This window comes from Dunckerocampus dactyliophorus, chromosome 9 (assembly GCF_027744805.1).
Source record: "Dunckerocampus dactyliophorus isolate RoL2022-P2 chromosome 9, RoL_Ddac_1.1, whole genome shotgun sequence".
In the NCBI taxonomy this organism is placed as follows: domain Eukaryota; kingdom Metazoa; phylum Chordata; class Actinopteri; order Syngnathiformes; family Syngnathidae; genus Dunckerocampus; species Dunckerocampus dactyliophorus.
The window spans coordinates 8,541,017-8,564,072 of NC_072827.1; the positions used below are offsets into that span (position 1 = coordinate 8,541,017).

General features: G+C 39.2%; 1 protein-coding gene across 5 annotated transcripts in view; it reads right to left on the reverse strand.

Moving 5' to 3' along the window:
• Window positions 1–2,587: 2,587 nt before the first annotated feature.
• atf2 (activating transcription factor 2) overlaps window positions 2,588–23,056 on the reverse strand; it is a 29,598-nt gene continuing 9,129 nt past the window's right edge. For 4 of the 5 annotated variants that reach the window (XM_054786967.1, XM_054786964.1, XM_054786965.1 and 1 more), the window contains 4 exons: window positions 19,798–20,031; window positions 19,443–19,649; window positions 8,863–8,968; window positions 2,588–6,144 (listed from right to left, as the gene is read on the reverse strand). In XM_054786967.1, coding sequence (XP_054642942.1) covers window positions 5,930–6,144; window positions 8,863–8,968; window positions 19,443–19,649; window positions 19,798–20,031 — 762 coding nt within the window. In that variant the 3' untranslated portion in view covers window positions 2,588–5,929. The other variant, XM_054786968.1, reaches the window with a different exon arrangement.

The window sequence follows — 23,056 nt, forward strand, 5'->3', positions numbered from 1 at the left end:
GTAAATTTAAGTCAAAATTATTCAGTATCTAATTAATAATAAAATAACTATGATAAATTATTAATATAATGTAATTGGTTTAAATGTAATCATTCAATTTATTTAAATAAATAAATAAGATGTAGAAAATAAATACATATATCATAAAAAAAATTATCAAACTAACAATTGCTATGATTCATCATTAAGATAAATCGTACCAATTCTTAATATAAAATATAAATACATAACAAATGATCAATAAAAGATTAATCTCAAATAAATAATAACGCACAATAATAATGTATTCATTAACAATTATTATCATGAATTTATCAATAGTAAATTATTGTTAATAAATGTATTTTTACTTTTTTATTAATATTAATTCATTTAAATGTAATAATTACATGAAATAAATGTAATAGATAAACTATATAACATACATATATTGATCATAAAAATAAATGTAAAACTTGAGTTTCTTCTATTAATACTTAGTATATCTCATAAGACACTTGTCATGTTAATAGTTCAAACAGAAAAAAGCAACAGTGTGGTCAACTTGAAGGCAGTATTTGCTGGTATTTCATATAAATGACATTACATTGCGTGACTTAAGGTAGTCACTGTGGCTTTGTGTATTATAGAGCAAGGACCCCCCCCCCCCACCACCACCAAACATGTTATTTGTGAATGCTGTGACCTAGATAATAATGTTTACAACTCTCCCCTGTGTGATCAGTAGCTAATCAAGCATGGCCTACTTATGCACTGTCAAAGAGGCGTGCGCATGTTGCTGGGGAGAATTCACTCACAGTTGTGTCCACAAATGAGTCACTGGTAACATTAAATAACACCTTACCACATGTTTCACGTCATGAAGCTAGGAAGAAGCCCACGGTGGCAGGAACGAGATCATGTTGCGCTCAAGCTGACTGAGCTACACTTCATTAGGTACACCTGCAACAGTCAAAAACAAGCACCGAATCAACAATCCTGCTTTAAAAAAATGCTGTTTGGAGTACCTAATGAAGTGTCCAGTGAGATATGAACGTTCTACTTTGAAAGGTCACATTGACAGTGACTGCTATTAAAAGGGTGAACCCCCCCCTCGCCAAACATTCCATGCATGTTTCCATCAACAGCTTAAATGACTTTCACCCACCAATATATTTGGATGCACTGCCACCTGCAGGACATTTAACGTTAGTGCGTCTTTTTTTAAGCGATCATTTGAACTTCGAATTGAAAGAGGTTCGTCCTTTTCTCCTAAATATATTTCCATTCCCACGTCGGGAATTGTACAGGAAACAGGGGCGGCAGGAAAGAAAGACAAAATACGGGAGTTTCTCGGGGAAAACGGGAGGGTTGACAGCTTCTGCAACAAAACTTTGGAAGGGCTGTTAAAACAACAGCGCTGTTACAACTGGACAGATAATAAAACGCGTCATGTATCTAAATGTTGCACCTTATTTCCTTAAGTATCTCCGACATTATTGACTTCCGTTTCTCACTATGGGAAACATTTGTCAAGATGAGCAACTCCAAAGTCACCACTAGATGGCACTACAGGCCACACAAACAGCAACCAAAACATGAACGAGACTCTCGTGTCACCTATATTATTGTGTAACAACATACTGTACACTAATATTTAGGGAGATTTTGTGTCTTACGTTCACAGAAAATTAACACAAAGCACTTACTGTTCCATTGTGTTGATATTTACAGATAATAACAATAAAAATGACAATCCCAGGAAGGAAAATGACAATAATATAACAATAAAATAATAAAAAAAAGTAATTGAATGTCAATAAATATGAATTTAGTGATGATTTAAATCAATAAAATGACAATCCCAATGAGGAAAATGAAAATAAAATAATACAAAAATATATAACATAACAAAAGAATAATAGTGTAATGAAAAAAATAATATAATATAAAATATTATATTTAGTGATTATGTCAATAAATAAAATGACAAATCCAGACAGGAAAATTAAATATAATAATAATAATAATAAATAACATAATAAAGTCATATCAATCGATATTATATTTAATGATCTAAAAATTACAATCCCGATAACGAAAATGAAACCAAAATAGAATTTTAAAAACCCATCATAATAAAATATCATATCAATCAATACTATATTTAGTGATGATTTCAATGAAAACATTGCAATCCCAATAAGAAATATTACAATAAAATAATCTAAAAATAATAAAATAAGAATAATTATATCATAAAATATCAGTATTATATTTCATAATGATTTCATTAAATAAAATGACAATCCCAATAAGGAAAATGAAAATAAAATAATGATGAAAAATAACAAATAATAAAATAATATCAATGCATACTATATTCAGTTACGATTGCAATAGAAATGACAATCCACTAACAAAAATGACAATAAAATAATCCTAAAAAATTACATAATAAAGATATAAAGAATACAATACAAATAATAATAGAATATCACTAAATAGAATAAATAAAAACTATGAATAGATAATAATAAAACAGTCTTAGACGTTCTTTCATTCTGGTGAACAATAAAAAGCAGCAGAGAGATGACACTTAAAGAGCTATTAAAAGTTTTATTACCACAACTTATCAATTGAAATTCCACAAGTCACAAATACACATTCAACACGATATCACACCCACTTCACTAAAACTCCAAATCTAGTTTGGTGATATTTATCTGACTGAGACATTATTGAAAAATGATTTAAGTGAAATTCTCGCAGAGAATCATTACCTCATGCACATCGACATTTTCAAACAATAGTATCTCGGATGACTACACAGTAGTAAGTTGCTTACTTATTGATTTGAATGGTTAAAAGAGCTCACCTAAACAAAGGATCCTATGAAAAATGAAGTACAACATGAAGAACGTACGGTACGATGCATTGTTGATTTCCAAAGTAACCTATCAATGAGAAGAGCATCGCGTGTGCTGAATGAAGCTATTTACAGTCCTTTCCACAGCAAAAGCTCTGCAAAGCGACATATTCGCCCTCATCACAGTGCTAGTCTGAGAAAACGTCAGCTAACCTTGTATACAAAAACATGAATGGCGTTGAATGAGGACGACGAAAGCCTACAATCACTGATTCGGGAACAATCGAGCGCGACGGACGGAATGTTGATGAAAGAACGCACACTTCGACACAGCCTCACTACTTTCACAGGCAGACGCCGTGTCTTCACATTCAAACTGCACAATGCAACGACAACTCACGCCGCCATCGACATTTATAAATCATACAGAGTAGTCCAATGGAAAATCTGACATTTACAGCTGGGTCACGTGACAAAAAGGCTGCCACGACTTCCCGTGTGGAAATCTGGACTCCTATTAAGAAAAAAAAAAAAAAAAAAAAAAAAGGTACACCTGTCATCTATCAAAATGCGCAAAAACACCGAAAGCGAATGATTAATCCAAAAGGAGGAAAAAAATTAGGATTGCTTACATCGTGCTTCATGTCGAGAAAACAAACACACTTTGGTAACAATTCAAAATTCTGGATCGGGATGGGCATTGGACTAAGCCAGGGGTGTCCCAACTGCGGCCTGCGGCTCGTTTATTATTGGCCCACTGCATGTTGTAGAAATAAAATTAAACACAAACCACAGCAAAAAAAAAAAAGAGCAAAAATGTGCAATTTTAACTTACTTTTAAAATATATGACAATCATCGACTAATTAAATTTTTTACTACGTTACCTTGCATTGCTCCTCACGAGGCTACACTCTCCTGCACTGTGTGTGTATGGTAGCAGCCCCGCCTCCACCCACCAACACAAAGAGACTGTATGACTAAGAAAAGGGCTCACTCCATTCATGCCGTTGTTCTATGGAACAGACGCGCCTCAGAACTGAAACCAAATGCCCAGAGTGAACTCTCTTCCTGCCTGTTTGGAGGCAGGCGGGAGACAAGAAAAACAGGCACGCAAAATGATCAAGTTCATTTTCATTTATTGTGTGGTCAATTTATTTCTGACTGTCCCAAGCCGATCTTGTGACATGAGATCTTGTGACACCCGTACCTGTTGCTAATAATTAATAACACAACGCTTTGGCTTTAAATACGTTTTTTTGCCCTTTTTATAGAATACAAAAATATATACAGTATTTATAGAAATATCAGTGTTTCCCCGCATTCTTTCATTGTTCTGTATACGGCCCTCGGTGGAAAAGGTTTGGACACCCCTGATTTTTAAGTATGTCGTGGTGATTTACATAATGTCATCGTAGTATGTAACGTTGAGCATCAAAATAAAAGCCTACATGTTAAAGAATACTCGCACAGGGTATCCACGGGGTCTTAAAAAAGTCTAAAATCCAATCATTTTAATTTTAAAATGTCTTAAATGCAAATTTTAAACTGTACTTAAACTATAAGGAACCTTAATGGCAGATTAATAAATAATGTATTAAATATTATTACCCAGTTGTGCTGTAGCTGATGTTGTTCCAATACAGTGAACCCCCTGCACATTTGTCAAGTTTTGGTCAAAAAATGTTTATTTTATTCTCCAAAATAGGCCATTTTTTTCCCGCAGAAAACACATCTCATCCACATTAGTAATTTATAAATGTGTGATCATGCAGGTCAAATGTACTGCATACATGTACCGCTGTTCAAAAAAAGCCAACAATTTTTACACGTTAACGTCTTCACTCATCATGTTTTTTCGTCAATCGTTAAAACGTTGCACTTTGTTCAGTTGTCCTTGAACGCATCGTAGCTGTGTGCTGTGAGATGCAAAAGTTACTTTGGCTACATTGGCACTAGCCTGGACAATCAGCATAGTGAACACAAGTTCATAAGTCACTGATAATGTTTTTCTGTCAAAGCGCTCAGAGTTTGTACTTTGTTTGGCAGTCCTTGAATGCACCGTAGCTGTGTGCTGTGGGAGACACAACTTTGTTTGGCTACGTTAGCATTATGAGCTTTGACAGTCGGCTTTATAAGTCACTGATAAAGTTTTTGCGTCACGATTTCGTACTTTGTTTGGCAGTCCTTCAATGCACCATTTGTAGTGTGTGTGTGTGTGTGTGTGTGTGTGTGTGTGTGTGTGTGTGGCTATGAAGCACCAGCTAGAACAGTCAGTCTAGCCTCAAAACTTGCAGCGAGGTGGACACGAGTTAATATATGATGGCACATCGTTAACGCCTCTAGTGCTAGCCTGACGACCAGGCTAAAGCCTACGTCGTGGCTCCCATTCCATGTGTTCATCCATCATCTTACATTATCATCGATTAGTGGTGAGTAGCTACACATTTTATACTTGAAATGTCTTTAATGAGTGTGTTAGGCATATTTAGGATTTAAAACTGGATGAACAAAGGCATTTGAAGAGGCAAGGTGAGGGTTCTGGATCAGAATCTTATCGAATAATAACCTTTATTGCAAATGTTCATGCAAAACCCGAGAAGAACGTCAACGTCAAGCTAGCAGGGAGGTTTGGAGGGGGAGGAGCGAGCCGTGTGTCAAAAATAGACATTTTTTCTGGGCAGCTGAAACGTACTGTACCCTACTGTATTCCTCAACTAGCTCAGACTGACTCAGCAGCGCCTCTGCTGGTTGCAGCAAACCATTGCACTCCATTTTGCCTCAATGGCTTTTGAGCCATGATTTAACAACGATCAATTCCACATGATTTATGAACTACACTATCAATTATGTCCATCCCATCCCTTTCAGCCTTTAAATGAAGAAAGCCTATTAGGATGAATAAATAAGAAAAGTGCGTATTCCTTCATCGGTTCAAGGCAAAACACGGACCAAACATAAATAAAAGTGCAAGAAGAATAAATTAAACAGATCATGGTCCAAAGTGAGGGAAGAGGACAATCCCTTTCCTGTGTGTGTGCGTGTGCGACACTAAAGAGCACTCAACTCCTCTTTTGGGATGATCAACTCCCTGAAGGCAGAGACTGGGTGGTGCCGCTGGGTGGCTGGCTCATCTCGTCTGTGCTCTGGTTGGCCGGGGCGGCACCGGCCGGGGCCGAGGAAGAAGAAGAGCTGACCCCGTTGGAGGTGCTGATGGAGCTGTGCTGGATGGCCTCACTCTGGGGGCTGCTGGGGACGGACATCTCCTCGCAGCTCTCGTCCTTGACGGCGGCGGCGACTGCGTGGAGGAGAAGGTCTTTAACGCAACCAGATGCCAAAGTGCTATCTGCACGTTCGTCCTCGTTAGGCTACGTCTCGGCACGCCTTCCTTTAAATGAAGCTCCCGATGTTGATTTAAATCTACATCATGAGGTGCATTAGAATTCGAGCCGTGCGGGGGTGGGATCCCTCGCCCGCCCTCCGTCCCATTTGTTTTTGGTTACCTTGCCAACGACTGCAGCGACAGATGATTACAGCACCTGATTTTAATGATGCTCACACTAGAGAGTAGGGAAGACTTGGAGTCAAAATGCCACCAGCTGTTCGGCACTTGCGTTGAATTAATTGGCTGCTGATGGGGAGGAGGGAAAAAAGGAGCCTCTGCTCTCCATTTTGTGCAGGAATAAGGAGCACAATGGATGCTCACGCTGCTTGAGAGCATCGTCGTGACTTGGACTGTGTCGCTACGTCTCATTTGACCTGCACTTAGGTGAGCATACTTGCGACATCACGGCTCTCAGCGAAGCCTGGACCTGCTCTCTCACGGCTTTGCGGTAGGCAGATGGCCGGCTCCGTGTGCCAACAAAAGTTGGCCTAACCGGAAGGACAGTCTTGAGTCATTTCCTACCCATGGGCAGCAACATGGAGGAGGAAGCTCTGTCAGGTCTGGAGCGCAGAGGAGCCCGAGACAGCCATGATGCGCTTTTACTGGATCAGTCAAAGAGATTATTTCATGTTTTTTTTGTTTTTTTTACTCCAACCACGCTCTCCAGCTGGGAGAGCTAGCCCAGTTAGCTGCAGTGTGATGCATAATTAAGTACAGAGGACACCTTAGAAGGAGTTCTTATGAGCAAATCCATCAAATCTCTCGAAGCCAGGCAAGAAAGTACAATTTAAGACCAGCAGTTACTGTCTTTGCAGTATGTACTGCCTGCTATATTCATTTGGGAACACAGTGTTCCCTTGTTTTTCGTGGGGGATAGGTTCCCAAAATAGCCCACAGTAAGTGAAATCCGTGAATTAGCCAACCATTATTACCGTACATATGTTCTATGGCTGTAAAAGTGACTCGTGCTTCTTTCACTCCCCTGACCATGCCTCGTCGTCTTGGCTGTAGCGTTTTTGTATCCTTGTTAAAACGTATTGCTCCTGACCCAATATTTTACTCCTCCTTGTCGTCCTCCATGAACCACAGATTCATTTACTCCGTAACAACGCCCTACAGCTGCGGAACTTCTGCCTCGCTTTTTGTGTGATGGCTGGATTCCTCTGCCTTTTGGGTGCATAACGTTTCGTCGACATTGTGGGTTTTGTCTGTGAAAATATTAAGAGGAAAAAGTTGTAATCTAATGAGAAAAGGTCCTAATTTTAGAAGAATAACTGAATAAAATTAGGAGGAAAAAGTACAGAGTACAGAGTAACAGAGTTCAAATATTAAGAATTGTTTTTTTTTTTTTTCAAGTCCTAATATGAAAAAAAATTAAGTCATGTAATTTTTGAAAAATTAGATAGAGTAAAAAGTTATAATATTATTGGAATAAAGTCAAAATATTATGGGAATAAAGTCATCATATTATGAGAAGAAAATGTATAAATGAATGATGGTTTGTCAACATGTGCTCTGCGATTAACCTCTCGGCCAAAGTCAGGTGGGATAGGCTCCAGCATACAAAGATTTACAAAGATTATTCATGAAAAAAGTTTGAGATGCAGATATATACAACTTAGCTTATCTTAGCTTTACGAAATATCAAAGTGGTTCTTGCATTCTTTCATTTTTCACTTTATGGCCCACACGTAAAAAAATACAATAAAACTAAAATAAACTAAAATGACTTTCTTTTAATTAGAGATGCTCCAAACTGGCTTTCTTACCGATATACGCAACATCAGACAGGTGCTGCAATGTGCAATGGAAGTTACAGAAAAAGATCCATATTTATATTTAACATTTAGTTAAAATCATGTGCAATAGTCCACTAAAATAACATATTCTCCTACTATCAACAAGTGAGACAGGCTAGTCTTAATAAATTGACAAATAAGAATCCAATGAAATAACGCTGGCATCGATACAGATGGGAAAGCTGCACATTCCTATGTGGCACAAACACCCACATAGGAACAAAGTGCAAAGTATGAAACTCTGGACTAATACAATAAATGAAATTATTATTATTATTATATTGATGCAGGCATGCTAGCTGCATGTGACTGAGTGATTCTTCCTGACATTTGATATTATATTCAAGTATTACAGAAAGACACCTTATGTTACTTTACACTCATTGCAAAGCGCATATTTAGTCTGAAGGCGAAACCTGGAAATAATTCAAGCTTGCAAGCTTGTTGCTGTGTGGAGCATGTCTACACTGGCTCTGATATAATTATCGGCAGAAAAATTGACACCGATATGAACCTATACCTCATTTTTATGCCAATATCAGACATCCCTACTTATAATAGAATGACTTTATTTACAATTTGGTCGAGGCTAACAAATTGCATCCATCCAGCACCTGAGGTCCCATGGATGGATTCCACTATTGTAGCAAGAAAGGCTTTGTCTCAAAGTACAGCCGTCCTTTAGGGTGTCAACTTTTGCAAAGTTTAGAGAAAATGGTGGTGGCAGTGTAATGCATCAATATCACTTCCTGTTGCTGGTTATGCTTAGCTGGAGCTCATTTCGGAGGTGTCCAGAAAAGCCCGGGCCTGAGAATAATAGCGCATTACTCACTCTGATGGCCGGACTTCTTCTGCATGGCGGTTACGGGACAATCTTTATGAGCCAACAGGAGCTGCTTCAGCTGAGCCACTTCGTTTCTCAGCAGGGTGACTTCACTCTTATTTGGGAGACAGGAGACAATGTTAGATGGCCGCGACGTTTGGACACCGACACAGAATGTGCACACGGAACTTCAATGCTGACAAGGAAATAAAGTACAACAAATCCCCACTTTTCATGAGGGTTACCTTCCGGGACCACCTGCGAATGGCGAACAATAATTCAATAATTGAGACTATCCATAAAGATATTTTTGATTTTGCTAATCAAGCCTGGGCTATGCTGTATATAAGCTTGACATGTATACCCTCACTCACGGTGCCACCAGAGGAACACACAACGTAACTGCGTCATGTTTCAAAATAAACACTAATAAACATGCATAACAATACAAGCATGTGTAACCCGCAAGGTATGCTGGGTAACTTCTATGCAGCTTATAAATGCTACAGGTTTCAACAAGTCAAATTTATGACCATAATAAATACAATTTAAAGGGGACCTATAAATGTTACAATGTTGTAGTCTCCTGTTAAATGACATTTGGAAGTAAGCCCTGAAAGCAGTTTTGGATGGCTCTGCAAGCTGTGTTTTTTTTTTTAACACCTAGTTCCACCGACATCAACACAACCCATACTTCCTTATATGGGCATGCCCTGGTATATGCTGTAGGTCTGCCGTCCCGCGCTCTGCGATGCTCTGTTGTCGCAGATTTCACATTGAACAATCACTCCCAGGAAATGTTTGCTCGGGTGTGAGGGAAATTTTGTTTTGTTATTTTTTTTAATTTTTCCTAAAGAGGCAAGCGAGAAAAAAATATGCTCATCTGTCAACGGCACTTCACACAGGACTGTTTTGTGAACAAGGGCATATACAAACTGTTGCTGAAGTCCGACGCCTTTCCAACGTTACTTGGTAGTTTTGAAGAGTCAGAAGAGAAAACTGTAAGTAACAATTTATCAGTGTCCTCACTGTGTTTATTTTGTCTAAGTAATCGGACAAAAGCAGTTATCTGTGTAGCATTATTAGTGTACATACAGGGAGCAGACACATATGGCTGTGCGTTAAAAGTGGACATTTTAAAAAGCTAAATCAACATTTACTATCAACTCCTGTACCGGCAAAGCTAAAAGTGTGGTTCGGCAGCTGTCCGGAAGTCCTCGGGAGCGCTTGGGAGTGTGACCAATCACAGTGGAGTGGGCTCGGCGGGACTGAACAGACCGTTTGGGCGGGAGGCAGGAAACACTGCAGGAAGAAGCGCAGAGTCTGGAAGATCTAGAAAGCTTTCTGTGCGTATAGGAGTCCAGAACTCAATACAAAGGCCCAAAAATTAGTATAATAGGTCTCCTTTAAGACCCATATCACATCCATCCCGCCACACGCGCACAGCACACTAACTGGTAAATTCTGACAGGGCTGCACAGGTACTTTAGTTCCGTTTTGGAGTTATGTTATAGCGTCCGCTGAGATTTTGAGGGAATTTAAAATTTAAATTACTGGATTTTAGACTTTTTTAAGACCCCGCGGATACCCTGTGTGAATATTGTTTAGCATGCAGGCTTTTATTTTGATGCCCAATGTTACATACTACGCTGTAAATCATCACGCATACTTACAAATCAGGGGTGTCCAAACTTTTTTATCCTTTCAATGGCCGCAGTTTGGACCCCCCTATTATAAATCATCATAAATGACAGGAGTTTTCTGCCTAATAACGACCTAATTACGTATATTAAAAGCAGAAAAGGGCAGATTCATAAAAAAATCTGCAAATATGTGAGCTTGCGAATGCTGATTCGCGAATATGTGGGGATCCACATATGCAGAGTTAACAGAATTAGTTAATAAATAATTTCTACAAAAACTTGTGACAGCTGGCAAGAACGAACCCATTCAAGTTTGGTAAAAATCTGGATAAAAGGTACAGATAGATTTATTTTCACTGCAGAGTCACTCTATTATCCGTGGAACATGTGTATTTGTATTACAGACGCATGATATCTTGTTTTTCAAACTGATACCGACTCTCTGCTTCTCAAGACCTATATGACACCGATATCGTTTTTATATATATTTAACGGTAGTTTGTGAGACTCTAAATTGTCCATAGGTATGAATGTGAGTGTGAATGGTTGTTTTTCTATATGTGCCCTGCCATTGGCTGGCGACCAGTCCAGGGTGTACCCTTCCTCTTGCCCAAAGTCAGCTGGGATAGGCTCCAGCATACCCCCGCGACCTTAAAGAGGACAACTGGCACAGAAAATAGATGGCTGGATGTAAGAAGGACTCAAACAAATTAGGATTTGACCAACTGTACCTGTTGATTAGTCCTAATCAAATATCATGACATTACTACCACATCACTACTATCAGGAGAACCAGGGTATAGAGTGGAGGGAGCCAACTGCTGTGGCCCAGCAATGTGCGCTATATTCGTGCATTATATTCGGACACATGCTCAGAGCACCTGGTGTGCCGCTGTACATCGCGTACTACATTATTACACAAATGGGATTTTAGTATCATAAAGATATTTTTTTTTGTTTGTTTTTCAATGAAATTCATGGATGGCATTGTGTCTTGGGGCTCTTTGGATTACTGATATCAATCTCCGGCAACTGTCATAATTAGTTTGCCAGGTGAGCCCAATTAAAAGAAAACTACTTAAAAATGATGTTCCACACTATTAAGCATGCCACAGATTTCAAGCAATATGGGAAAGAAAAAGGATCTCTCTCCTCACAAAAAAGCGTCAAATATTGCAATGCCTTGGACATGGCATGAAAATATTCAATAATTCACAAAAACTTTCATACGGTGAAGAAATGTGTGACTTATTCAGATCAGAGCCGGGAATGAGAAAGGTTTCTGCCAGGCAAATGTATGGAATCAAGAGAGCACCTGCTAAGAAGCCATTCCAAAGCAGCAAAGAGGTATTTGAAGCTGCTGGTGCCTCTGAAGTCCCATGAACCTCAAGGCGTAGGATCCTCCAGGGGCTTGCAGTTATGCATGAAGCTACTATTTGGCCACCCCTAACCAATACTCACAAGCAGAAATGGTTGCAGTGGGCCAACAAATACACGAAGACACATTTTCGAACAATCCTGCTTACTGATGAGGTCCGTGCAACCTTGGGTGGTCCGGCTGGATGAAGTAGAGTATGGCCAGCATATCTCAACAAGGCTGTGATGTCAGCAAGGAGGTGACTGAGTCATGTTTTGGATCGGAATCATTGGGAGAGAGCTGGTAGGCCCTTTATGGTCATTGAAGGTGTGAAAATGACCTCAGCAAAGTATGTAGAATTTCTGAATGACCATTTTCTTCCATGGTACAATATGAAGAACCATACCTTCTGTCGCAAAACGGACCTTCATGCATGACAATGCACCATCTCATGATGCAAAGAATACCTACCTCTCTGTCATTGGCTGCTATGGGCATGGTTTGACCCCCTTTTTTCCCCTGACCTCAACCCAATTGAGAACCCATGGAGCATCGTCAAGTAAAAAATCTATGAGGGTGGGAGGCAGATCACAACAAAACAGCAGCTGTGGGAGGCTATTCTGACATCTTACCAAGAAATTCAAGCAGAAACGCTCCAAAAACTCTCAAGCTCAGTGTAAGAATTGGGAAGGTTATATCAAAGAAGGGATCTTATGCTAACATGTAACTTGGCCTGTTCAAATGGTTTACTTTCAGCAAATATGACCTTCTTATGTTGCAAATTCAACAAATAATAAAATAACAACCAAATGCTTTGAAACTCTGTTGTGCATAATAAAGTTTTTAGTTTTGAAAAAAATACTGTTATCATCGGGAGGTTTGTTCAATAACATGTACTCTGAAGGTTGATGAATTGAAAATTATGATGACTGTAATTTATATTGACTATTTAGCAAAATCCAAGTAAAATATGCACTGTGCAAGGTGCACTGTATTCGGGCACGCGCTCCGAGCAGCCGGTGTGACGCCACGGAGATCTCTGGCAAACCTCTTGCACTTTTCAAACGCCACGGCCCTGGCGTTTCAGGTGGCTGATAAGGTTATTTGTATGATTGATGGGTTTTTTTCCCCCTCATCGTGGAGCATTTGGTACAACTAGCATGCGAAATGTCTTCCTCAGAAAGTGAATGTTGGCTTAAAGTGAGCTTAGGGGAAGTACTAAGGCTGTTTAGCATCACAGGCAGGAGAAAAAAGCAGCGATTGAACGTTTTTTTCAATTATCTGTTATCTGAGCTATTTTTAATGTCTATTTTTAATCAGATTTATCCGTATAATGTCATAACTCCCTGATATTCCCTGACTGATAATTACCATGCACCCCATATTTGTATAATCAAGCTAATGAGCATATACTGTCAATAACCCAAGTCTGCAGATGAGTCAGCATTAAATCCAACGTCTAAGTCCAATGCATGTTAAAACAACATGTGCATTATCAGAAGCACTGTTCTAATTGTTTGCCGAGATTTACATTCGTGCGCCGTTAAGAGCTCCCGGCGGAGACGAGGATTTCTACATGTCGTAAAAAAAAAAAAAAGGAGCCACATTACGCTGAAGGTGACTTTAACTGGATTTAGAGCGGCCGGGGTGCGCGGAACAACCGATGGCAGATTTAAGCTCCTTTTCTCCTCCTTTAAGAGGCGGCGAGTGGCTAAATCTATTAGGCTAATCTAAAAGGCGCCAATGTGTTTGATTCCATCTGTTTAGTTAAGCTAGGGTTGGCAGGATGAAAGTACTGTGAGACAGATTTAAACATAGCTAGGGAGAGGCGGGGGGTGGTGGGGTGCTACTTGATTGATAGAATACACTCACTACTCTCAACGTGAAGTACATGCACAGCACAGTGTCATGACAATATGTTTGTATACAGTAGTGATATGCAGATCGATACTCAAGTATCAATACTTCCGATACCAGCTATTCATGCGTTGCAGGTCTCAAATCAAACTACATACTTTCGACACTTCAGTCATTTGAGGTAATGTTTGTCTGAAGTCTGTTGAGACGATGACAAATGGTAAAATGAGCCATGTGTGAATTGTGAAGTAGTTACAAAGTTAATCATTTATTTTATGTTTTTTCTAGTTCATTTAATTTTTTACTGTTTAAAATAACATGTTCACATATTTTATACGATTTTGTCCTCTTTCTGTTGTTGAGTATTAGCTTGGCTATATTGTAAATCAGCCCGCTACCTCAATATGCTTCAGGGTTTAAAACAAAATAACTTATTCAATGTAATTACTAAATAATTTATTTATTTAAATCAAGAATTTATTTAATTAATGCATGAATTAAATGTCTTGTATTCTTTATTCTATGATATGAAATACACTACTTTTGAAAATTTACCGGTCACAAGTGAATTTGCCCAACGTATCGGTATCGGATCGGTATCGCCGATACCAGCCTGAAATTTACTCAGTATCAAATTGGAAATTAAATCAGTGGTTTTGCACATCACGAGGATTCAGTAGTCTCTCGTGCGTCGAATTTCGCAGCTTTACTCTATCATGGTTTTGCAAAAATAGATTGATTAATTGATTAACTTATCGCTGTTTTGTGGTTGCTTACAGACTATTATTAGTCCAAAATATGCATACTTAAGCATGTTATGTGAGTTTTCTTGCCTAAATGAAGCATTTTCAAGCATAAAAATGGTTAAATCAAGTCAAATACAAATATAAGGCATTCAAGGCATTCAAAGACGCTGTGTCATATACTGTATGTCTAATTTTCTCTTAGTATATCTGGTAATATGAGTGTAAAGATGACTATGGGGTGTTATTTCATTTCATGTCTAGGGGGCTCTAATAATTTTAAGAACCCTATTTAGAGGGTCGTAAACAGGTTTTCCTATATTCCTAATAACTATGAACATATTTTGTCCCATGGCTGTAAATGACATGTGTGGCGCCCCCATGTGTTGTGCTCAAAATGATTTGGAAGCCATGCCGGCATATGCAACCCACAGGCCCGCGTTCCGCCCTGGTCTTGCACCTACTGTAGGTCCACAGAATGAGAGTCGAGAGCGCTAGCCGTTGAGCTAAAAGGCCGGACTGTCAACGTCAACTGTCGACGTCAAGCGCAACTCTTCAGGTTCAGGGAGTGAAGTTTGCTGCACAGCCACACTAGCGAGCATCCAGGGGCAATAAGTTACTAAGTCCTGCAAAGACGTTTTGTTTGATGACGGCAGTGTTTTTCAACAAATCTTGCATGCATGTGCTTGTCCCCTGACCCCCTAAAAGGATGTATCAAATTTTGTGGTGATTCTTGAAATTTCAGCCGAGTTATGAGTTTGAACCTGCAGTTTAATAAAAGCGCTACCATGTGTTGTATTTGATATTAAAATAGCAGCACAGGCAAGACAGTTTTGTGTACAGCGGTTCAGGCGTGAAAGAGCTACACCTTGGGGTGTCATTTTTCACATGACTGTAAGGCAGGAGTGTCCAAACTTTTTCCATCGAGGGCCACGTACTGAAAAATGAAAGGATGCAAGGGCTACTTTGGTAGATATGCTAAAAAGTTACTTATATTTCAAGAAAATGCACCTCACATTTGTGACGTGGGTGAAAAAGCCTATTATTAGTAGTAATTTCTGTCTTTGTTCTTTTTGTACCATTTTTGCTTTTTTTTTTTATTTTTCAAAAATGTTTTTATTTATTTATTTTGAACATGCATACAAGTTACATTGGAAGACAACACATAGTACAGTACACAGTTCAACATGTCCAAAAAGGAGTAAAAGCAAATATTTATAATATTATAACTTTAACTCTATAACTTTCTATAATAATCTTCATAAATTTTGTTCTAGTAATATTATGACTTTATTCCTGTAATATTTACACTTTATTCCCATATTATTCACGCTTTTTCCCCAACCTAATTTTACAAAAAAATCCAGTTTTATTTTATTTAGTTTTTCATAAAATTAAGATTTAAAAAAAATCTTTACTATTTAAACGCAATGCTAGTATGTTATTTTTATCTCATAACATTATGAGTTTATTCTTGTAAAATTGGGATTTTTCTCGTTAGAATACGAGGTTTTTCTTTTAATATTTTTACTTTATTGCCATAATATTTTTATTTTATTCTCGTAATATTATAACTCTTTCCCCAACTTTTGCCCCAACCTAATTTTCCTAAAATTTTGTGTTTCTCATACTATTATGACTAACAACTAACTTTTTCTTTACTATTTTAGCTCTATACTACTATGTTATTTTTTATGACTTAAAATAAAATAACAGCTGTTTTTCCCAACTATTTCTCTCTGTCGACTGTCCCAACTACTTAAAAAAAATATTTCAACATCATGCTACTAAAATGACATTATTCTCATAAAATTACAACTTTTTCTCTTAATATTTTGGATTTATTCTTGTAAAATTACTGCTGATTTTTTTGCTGTTGGTTTTTAATTTATTTTTTTGTTCAATTAAATTTTTAGAATGTGCAGCAGGCCAGTAAACAATGAGCTGCGGGCCGCACATGGCCCCCGGCCCGGACTATGGACACCCCTGCTGTAAGGTAACACAAATTAGAAGCAGCTCTCAGTGTGACACAGTGCAGTTAGTAAAATATGTGTGTGGTATGTTTGTAAAAGCACAATCTTGGATGCAACTTTTATATTGGATGTCACTGGATCGTGTATGTGCAACTAATGAAGTATCTACTAAGGTTTCCTACCTGGTCCAAAGACAAGCAAACATCTGCAGTTGCAACATCAGCAATGTTGGAAAGACACTCCTGTTTTGTTATTTACAGAAGTAAAGAGCTCTTTCTCCATCATGACACAATAACCTTTATAAGCTGCTGCTTTAATGCAACACTGCATCACACCACAGAGACTACGACGGGACATAAACTTGTTTCCAAGTGTGAATTTAAAGGAATTTAAGCCAACTGGCTTTGCTTGCACGGTGCTGGGAGTCGCGAGAGCTGATGCCTCATTAAAAGGCCAGTTAAGGGTGATGTTAAAATAACTGTGCTCCATTAGAGGCAGTTCCGCTCATCAGCTGGACCATGTCAGTGCCATCGTTGTCACAATTAAAATGCACTGCTGGTTAATAACTTAATAACAAAATGCCCTTTTGTTCCGTTTCCGTGTGTCAATGCTGTCTTTGCATTTGGGGGTCAACGCTCTGTTTCACCGTTAACTCATCTTAAACATGCTTAAAAGACCGTTTCTCCACCTAAATATCAACTACATGTACCCCTTCCTGATGCCTCGCCCCTCCTCCAGCTTGTGCATAAATACAAGACGGTGCGACATAAACACCACAACTTAGTTAATTGTCTGGAACACTGATGTGCCGCACCCCCGACTCAACACATCAACAGAGACGGCGGATACGTGAACTGCTTCGAACTTGTCAGGATCACATCCTTAATTGCTTGCAGCAAAATGAAGGTTCAAGCAGACACCTTTCCCTCGGAGAGTTTTGGGGGGGCCATTCGGTAAACTGCTGAGACAGAAGCGAGGACACGCTTGTGCGCGGCTGACATCTGGAGGATACATCTTTATTGACAGCCACGTATCGACGTAGAGGCCTCACACACACGCACACACACTGCTGCTGTCACACGAGATCTCCTCTTAATGGGCTTTAATGACTTCATCACTGCAGTAGGGGAATGTCTATGTTCACAAGTTGACAGTAGTGTGCATGCGTACAACATTGCTGTACTTTCCGGACTATAAGTGGCACTTTTTTTTCATAGTTTGGCTTGTCCTGCGACTTACATATCAACATATATACCGATAATTCAACATGCGCTAGTTAGGTAACACCTGGAGTTGAGCTTGTGACGCAGTTAGGCACACAAATTGAATGATACAGAGCACACCGGACCCTTTTTGTTACAGAATACTTTAAAATATACTTCAGCCTCAGAGGTTGTGTAAGTAATGTGCAACTACAATTGAATAGAAATGTCACATTTTAGGCAGTAGTGTTGTTTAATTGGGACATAAATTATGTCTACCTTGGAGAATGTAGCTGCTGGGTCAGCCACTGACCAAATACACATGTATGTTTTACAGTGTATTTTAATGTATTTGTGAGTACAAAAATTAAGTTTTGGTGGTACAATACGGCTGTTTGATACGTTTGTACACACACCGGGAAGCATCCAGGTGTGATGTCATGTATTAAAAGTGTCTTCTTTCAGAACAAGGGTGTCCAAACTTTTTCCACCCAGGGCCACAAACTGAGTAATGAAAGGATACAAGAGCCACTTTGAATTTGCTATGAAGGTATATATATTCCAAGAAAAACATGTATCTCAGCTTTGTCAGATAGGTGAAAATTATTAGTACCAACTTTAGTCTTTGCTCTTTTCTTCCCATTTTTAATTTTCCAAAACTTTCAACTTTCTTCTTAAATAATCTTCCTAAATTTTCTTTTCGGAATATTATGACTTCATTCCCATAATATTCTAACTTAGACCAGATCTAGGACATGCTGAAAGTATTATGTCTCACAGCTGGCCTAGGAACGCCTTGGTGTCCTGCCGCTGGAGCTGGAACAGATGAGCGGTGTCCCGGAAATCTGGGCTTTGCTACTGAAATTGCTGCCCCCACAACCCGGACCCGGCTAAGCGGAAGAAAATGGAATGGAATATTATAACTTTTTCCTCACTCAAATTTTCCTGAAATTATAACTTGATTTTATTTTGTTTGTTTCTCAAAATATTCAGACTTTAAAAAAAATGTATTTAATATTTCAAATCTATTCCACTAAAATTACATTATTTTTTCTCATAATATTATGAGTTTATTCTCAGAAAATTGCTACTTTTATTCTCGTTAGAATATGACTATTTTCTCTTAATATTTTGACTTGCAAATTACAGCTGTAATTTCCATTTCTGCTGTTTTTTTTTTTTTTAAGTTTTCCAACTACGTTCTCCTTGTAAATATTCTTCTTTGAATATTAAGCCTTTATTCCCAAAATATTTTGATTTTATTCCAATAATAGTATAACTTTATCCGCAACCTAATTTTCCAAAAATTACAATTACCATTTTTTTAAAGGCCTTAAATAATGTCTTTTTCTTTAATATTTCAACTTTACACTACTAAAATTATGCTATTTTTCCTCATATTACGACATTATTCTTGTCAAATTAGGACTTATTCTTAGATTACAACTTTTTTCTCAATATTTTGACTTAATTCCTATAAAACTAATGCTCATTTTTCCCTTTTTGCTGTTTTTTTTCTGTTCCGTAGCTGCTACTTTTCTTGTTAAATTACATTTTTAGAATGTGCCACGGGCCAGTACAACAGCCGCTGGTACTTTTTAAAAAAAAAAACTTTTTTTTGTTTCCATATACTTAAAAAAAAAAATGACGTTTTTCAGCTTCTGTAGATTTAATTTGTATCCTTGTCGGTGTAAACACTGCCCCCTCCCTCTGGCTTGGTTTTATTCTCTTGTGAATTTAAAGTTGTTAGGAGGGACGCCATGACACTCCTAAAAAAAAGATTGGATATACTCGAATATACAAAAATACAGTACCTGTAATTGTCCGTTCATAGAGTTGAGGTCGTCTGCCTTTTTCTCCAAGGACTGGACCCACACTTTCCTCTTCTGCCTGCAGCGCGAGGCTGCGGCCCTGTTTCGCTCCAGGAACTTGCGCCGCTTCTCATCTGGGTCCTCGCTGGTCGTTCTGCGCCGCCGACCCCCTGTGCTTGGAGGGTTTTGTGCAGGGGGCACCGGGGAAGCCTCCAAATTCATCAGTAAATGTTTTTTTTCCCCATGCGAAACACAATACACACCAGCCACTTCATTAGGTACACCTACAAAATCTAACAAGCTCCAACAAAAGTGTGTGTGTGTGTGTGTGTGTGTGTGTGTGTGTGTGCGTACTTACAGGTGTCTCCGTGGTTGAGGTGGCAGGCTGCTGAAGGGAATGCGGGGAGGGTTCTTCAGGGGCGGGCGGGTTAGAGGCAGGGGCCAGAGTGAGCGATGATGTGGAGGGGGCAGGGGAAGGAATCGGGGCTGGAGAAGCAGGAGCAGCAGTGTGCGTTATGGCGCTGCTCTGAACCTCACTGCCATCGCCATTGGTTAGCGGAGGAAGCTGCTGGCTTTGTGAGCCTTTTGGTTTCTGGAAAGAGAACACATGTCGTCATGATCATTTCTGTTCAGTACGCAACACTGCCTTATTTGGCATAAAAAGGTTAGTTAATAGAAACCAGGAGGTTCGTTCTTGAATGTTAGAGTTAAATCATTTAGCCAGTTTTATGCTTGAAAATTCTCAATTTAGGCCAAGACTTGGATGGATGGCATTCCAGACTTTTATCGAGCAGCAGCACTTCTATTCATCATGCGGAACCCACGAGCTCACAACAACAGTGTTTAGCACAGAGTAGGAGTGATGTCGGTATCGGCTGATATTAAAGGCTGCAATGTCGAAATCAGATCTGAAGTGAAAAAGTTTTACTAATTCACTTTTTAGACTTCATTATCTCACCTCAAACGGCAGTGCGCCAAAGAAAAGGAAAACCATCACCAGAGAAGTGAAAATGAACATCAGAGGAGACACGCCCGCCAGTATTGGACGCTCTTTTGGTCCAAACCACTCAACTGTGGCAACCATCATGAAGGTTAAAGGTGATTGAATGATACTGAATGCTGGAGAGGTCATGGATTCTGTGCGCTGCTACAAAGGAATCCTTCCAGACTGGCCTGGGACAATATTTTAAGACGGTAGAAAGGCCAGCAAGACAACCACAGCGATAAAAGTAAAAAGCTTTATTATTGCTTTATTTAATTATTGTATGTACAGTGATCTTTTTATGACCGTATTTTATTAGTATTATTTTTCATAACGGAACTAACCTGAGGACCACCTGTACATCAACTGATCCGTTCAAAAATTGACGTTCTGAGGATACCGCTCCCCTCGGCACACACATACGGCAAGCACAACTCTACACACTGTTGTCGAACAGCCACAAGCACGAGGCATAAAGCACTGAGCCAAGAAGGTGAAAGTGAATGAGCCCTTCGAAATGCTACCAAAGTGAGAGGCAATACATTTACATGAGAAAACAGAGGAGGGCATTATTCTAGCAAGTACCTTTGCCAGACCAATCTATCTAGCAAATTAGTTTATCGTGTAATACCCTTCCAGAAGCTCTTCTGGCAGAAAGAAGATATTATTCTCTTGGAATGGCCCAGAGAAAGAGGGGGAAGCCAGTCAGATTCATATTTCATCTCTGCCATGGAAACCTCATCAGTGTAATAACCCTGCCTCTCATGGGTGTTATTCAACCATCTGCTACTATATTACTTATCTTTATTTTGCAACTAATTAACAGTATAATCTTCTAAATTCAGCAAGTTAATTATCATTATTGTGGTCTTTGCAGCATCATCAGTCCTTGTAAAGCGCCGTCTCTGCGCAAGCCTCCCCTTCCTCACCGGGATTCTAGTGCGGGCAGGTTGAGTAGGGGTCTGTTTCCTTTGACGTGGGCTCATTAGGTGTTTGCTGATGAGCTGAGTGCGGTGGGAGGCACCGGGAGATGGAGGGAGGGAGGGAGGGAAGGAGGAGAGGGAGGAGGTGGGGGATTGCAGGTCATGCAGGATTCTGCTGAACAAAAAGGTTCCGTGCGGGGTGAGGCCGACTTAATGTGCCTTGCTGAGTGTGTGCCAGCATGCCCCCAGCTGGCTTTCGCTAGTAGCCCCCTCCCTTGTGGAGGGATGTATGCAATCTCCGTGTTTGTCATCTCTACACCCCGTGATTCCTAACAACACCCCCCATTCCCAACCCTCCTCCTTCTTCGGGATCTATCTCTCCCTGTCAAGGCAAGCGCCTCCTGGCCGCAGTTTATCTGTTAATTTCTAGCGGCATCGCATGCTGAGAACATTTACAGATTCTGTGATACGTGCTTCATCACATCGCCGCAGTTCACCCTCACAACACTCAACGTGTGCCGACATTTACAGCAAGACTTCCATATTTCATTACTATACCACTCGTCCTCATTAGCGTCACGGGTGACTGGAGCCTATCCCAGCTGACTCGGGGCGAGAGGCGGGGCTACACCCTGGACACACAACCACTCAGACTCACATTCAGACATATGGACAATTTAGTCTCCAATTAACCCAGCATGCATGTTTTAGGAACGTGGGAGAAATATGTGGGCGTACCCAGAGAACATGCAAGAGATGCCCAGGTGGAGATTCGATCTCTTCAGCTCCTGACTGTGAGGCAAACATGCTGTATAGATAATATTTTCCAGATGAGATTATCATCACAAATGCTGATCTGAACTTGCTAAAATGGGTTTCCAATGTCATACAGTCCAACCTCGGTTTTCAAACGTCGCAGGTTTCGTATGATTTGATTTTTGACAAAATTTTGCATCGGTTTTAGTACATTGCCTCGGTTGTCGTACAATGTCGTGTGTGACAAACGAAATCGAGTGCCCAAAAAAAGCACCCCGCATGTTGGTGTCAGTGTATTTATTTTATTTTTTTTTAATTGAGTGCCCGCCAGGGGGCCGAAGAAAGTTGCGAGTACCAGCAATTTGATAAAGAAGATGAGAAACACTATGTGATGTTAAATGTTCATTAATCCATTTCATTCCTGATTCATTATTATTAGCCATTGTTTGTGTATGTAAAACTATAATTATTCTCTATAAGATTTATTTTTGTTCATATTTTTGGGGTGTCTGGAACGGATTGATCGGATATACAGTACATTATTTCCTATCTGAGAAATTACTCCGGTTTTCGTACGTTTAAATTTTCCTCTTTTGGAACAAATTAATAACAGACAAAAAAAACGAAGTCCCACTGTATTTATGACCAAAAATGTGCATCATTTCCAAATAAAAATGACCTTACATGGGGTTAAGACAATTTCAAAATGATTTTTTATTTGTTGACTGAGTATGTTTTGGCTGGAAATGACACAAGACGAAGTAAGAAGTTGTGTTGCAGATATTAATGAACAATATGGACTATGTTGTTATTGTGTGTGTTTTTTTTTGTTTTTGTACAATTTGGGAATTATTAATATCCCTGATCTTTTCAGACAATTCTGGGATCTTTTTATGGTGTTCATTTTCCCTTCCAAGGTGATGGCTTTCCTTTTCTTTGGCACACTGCCACTTTGG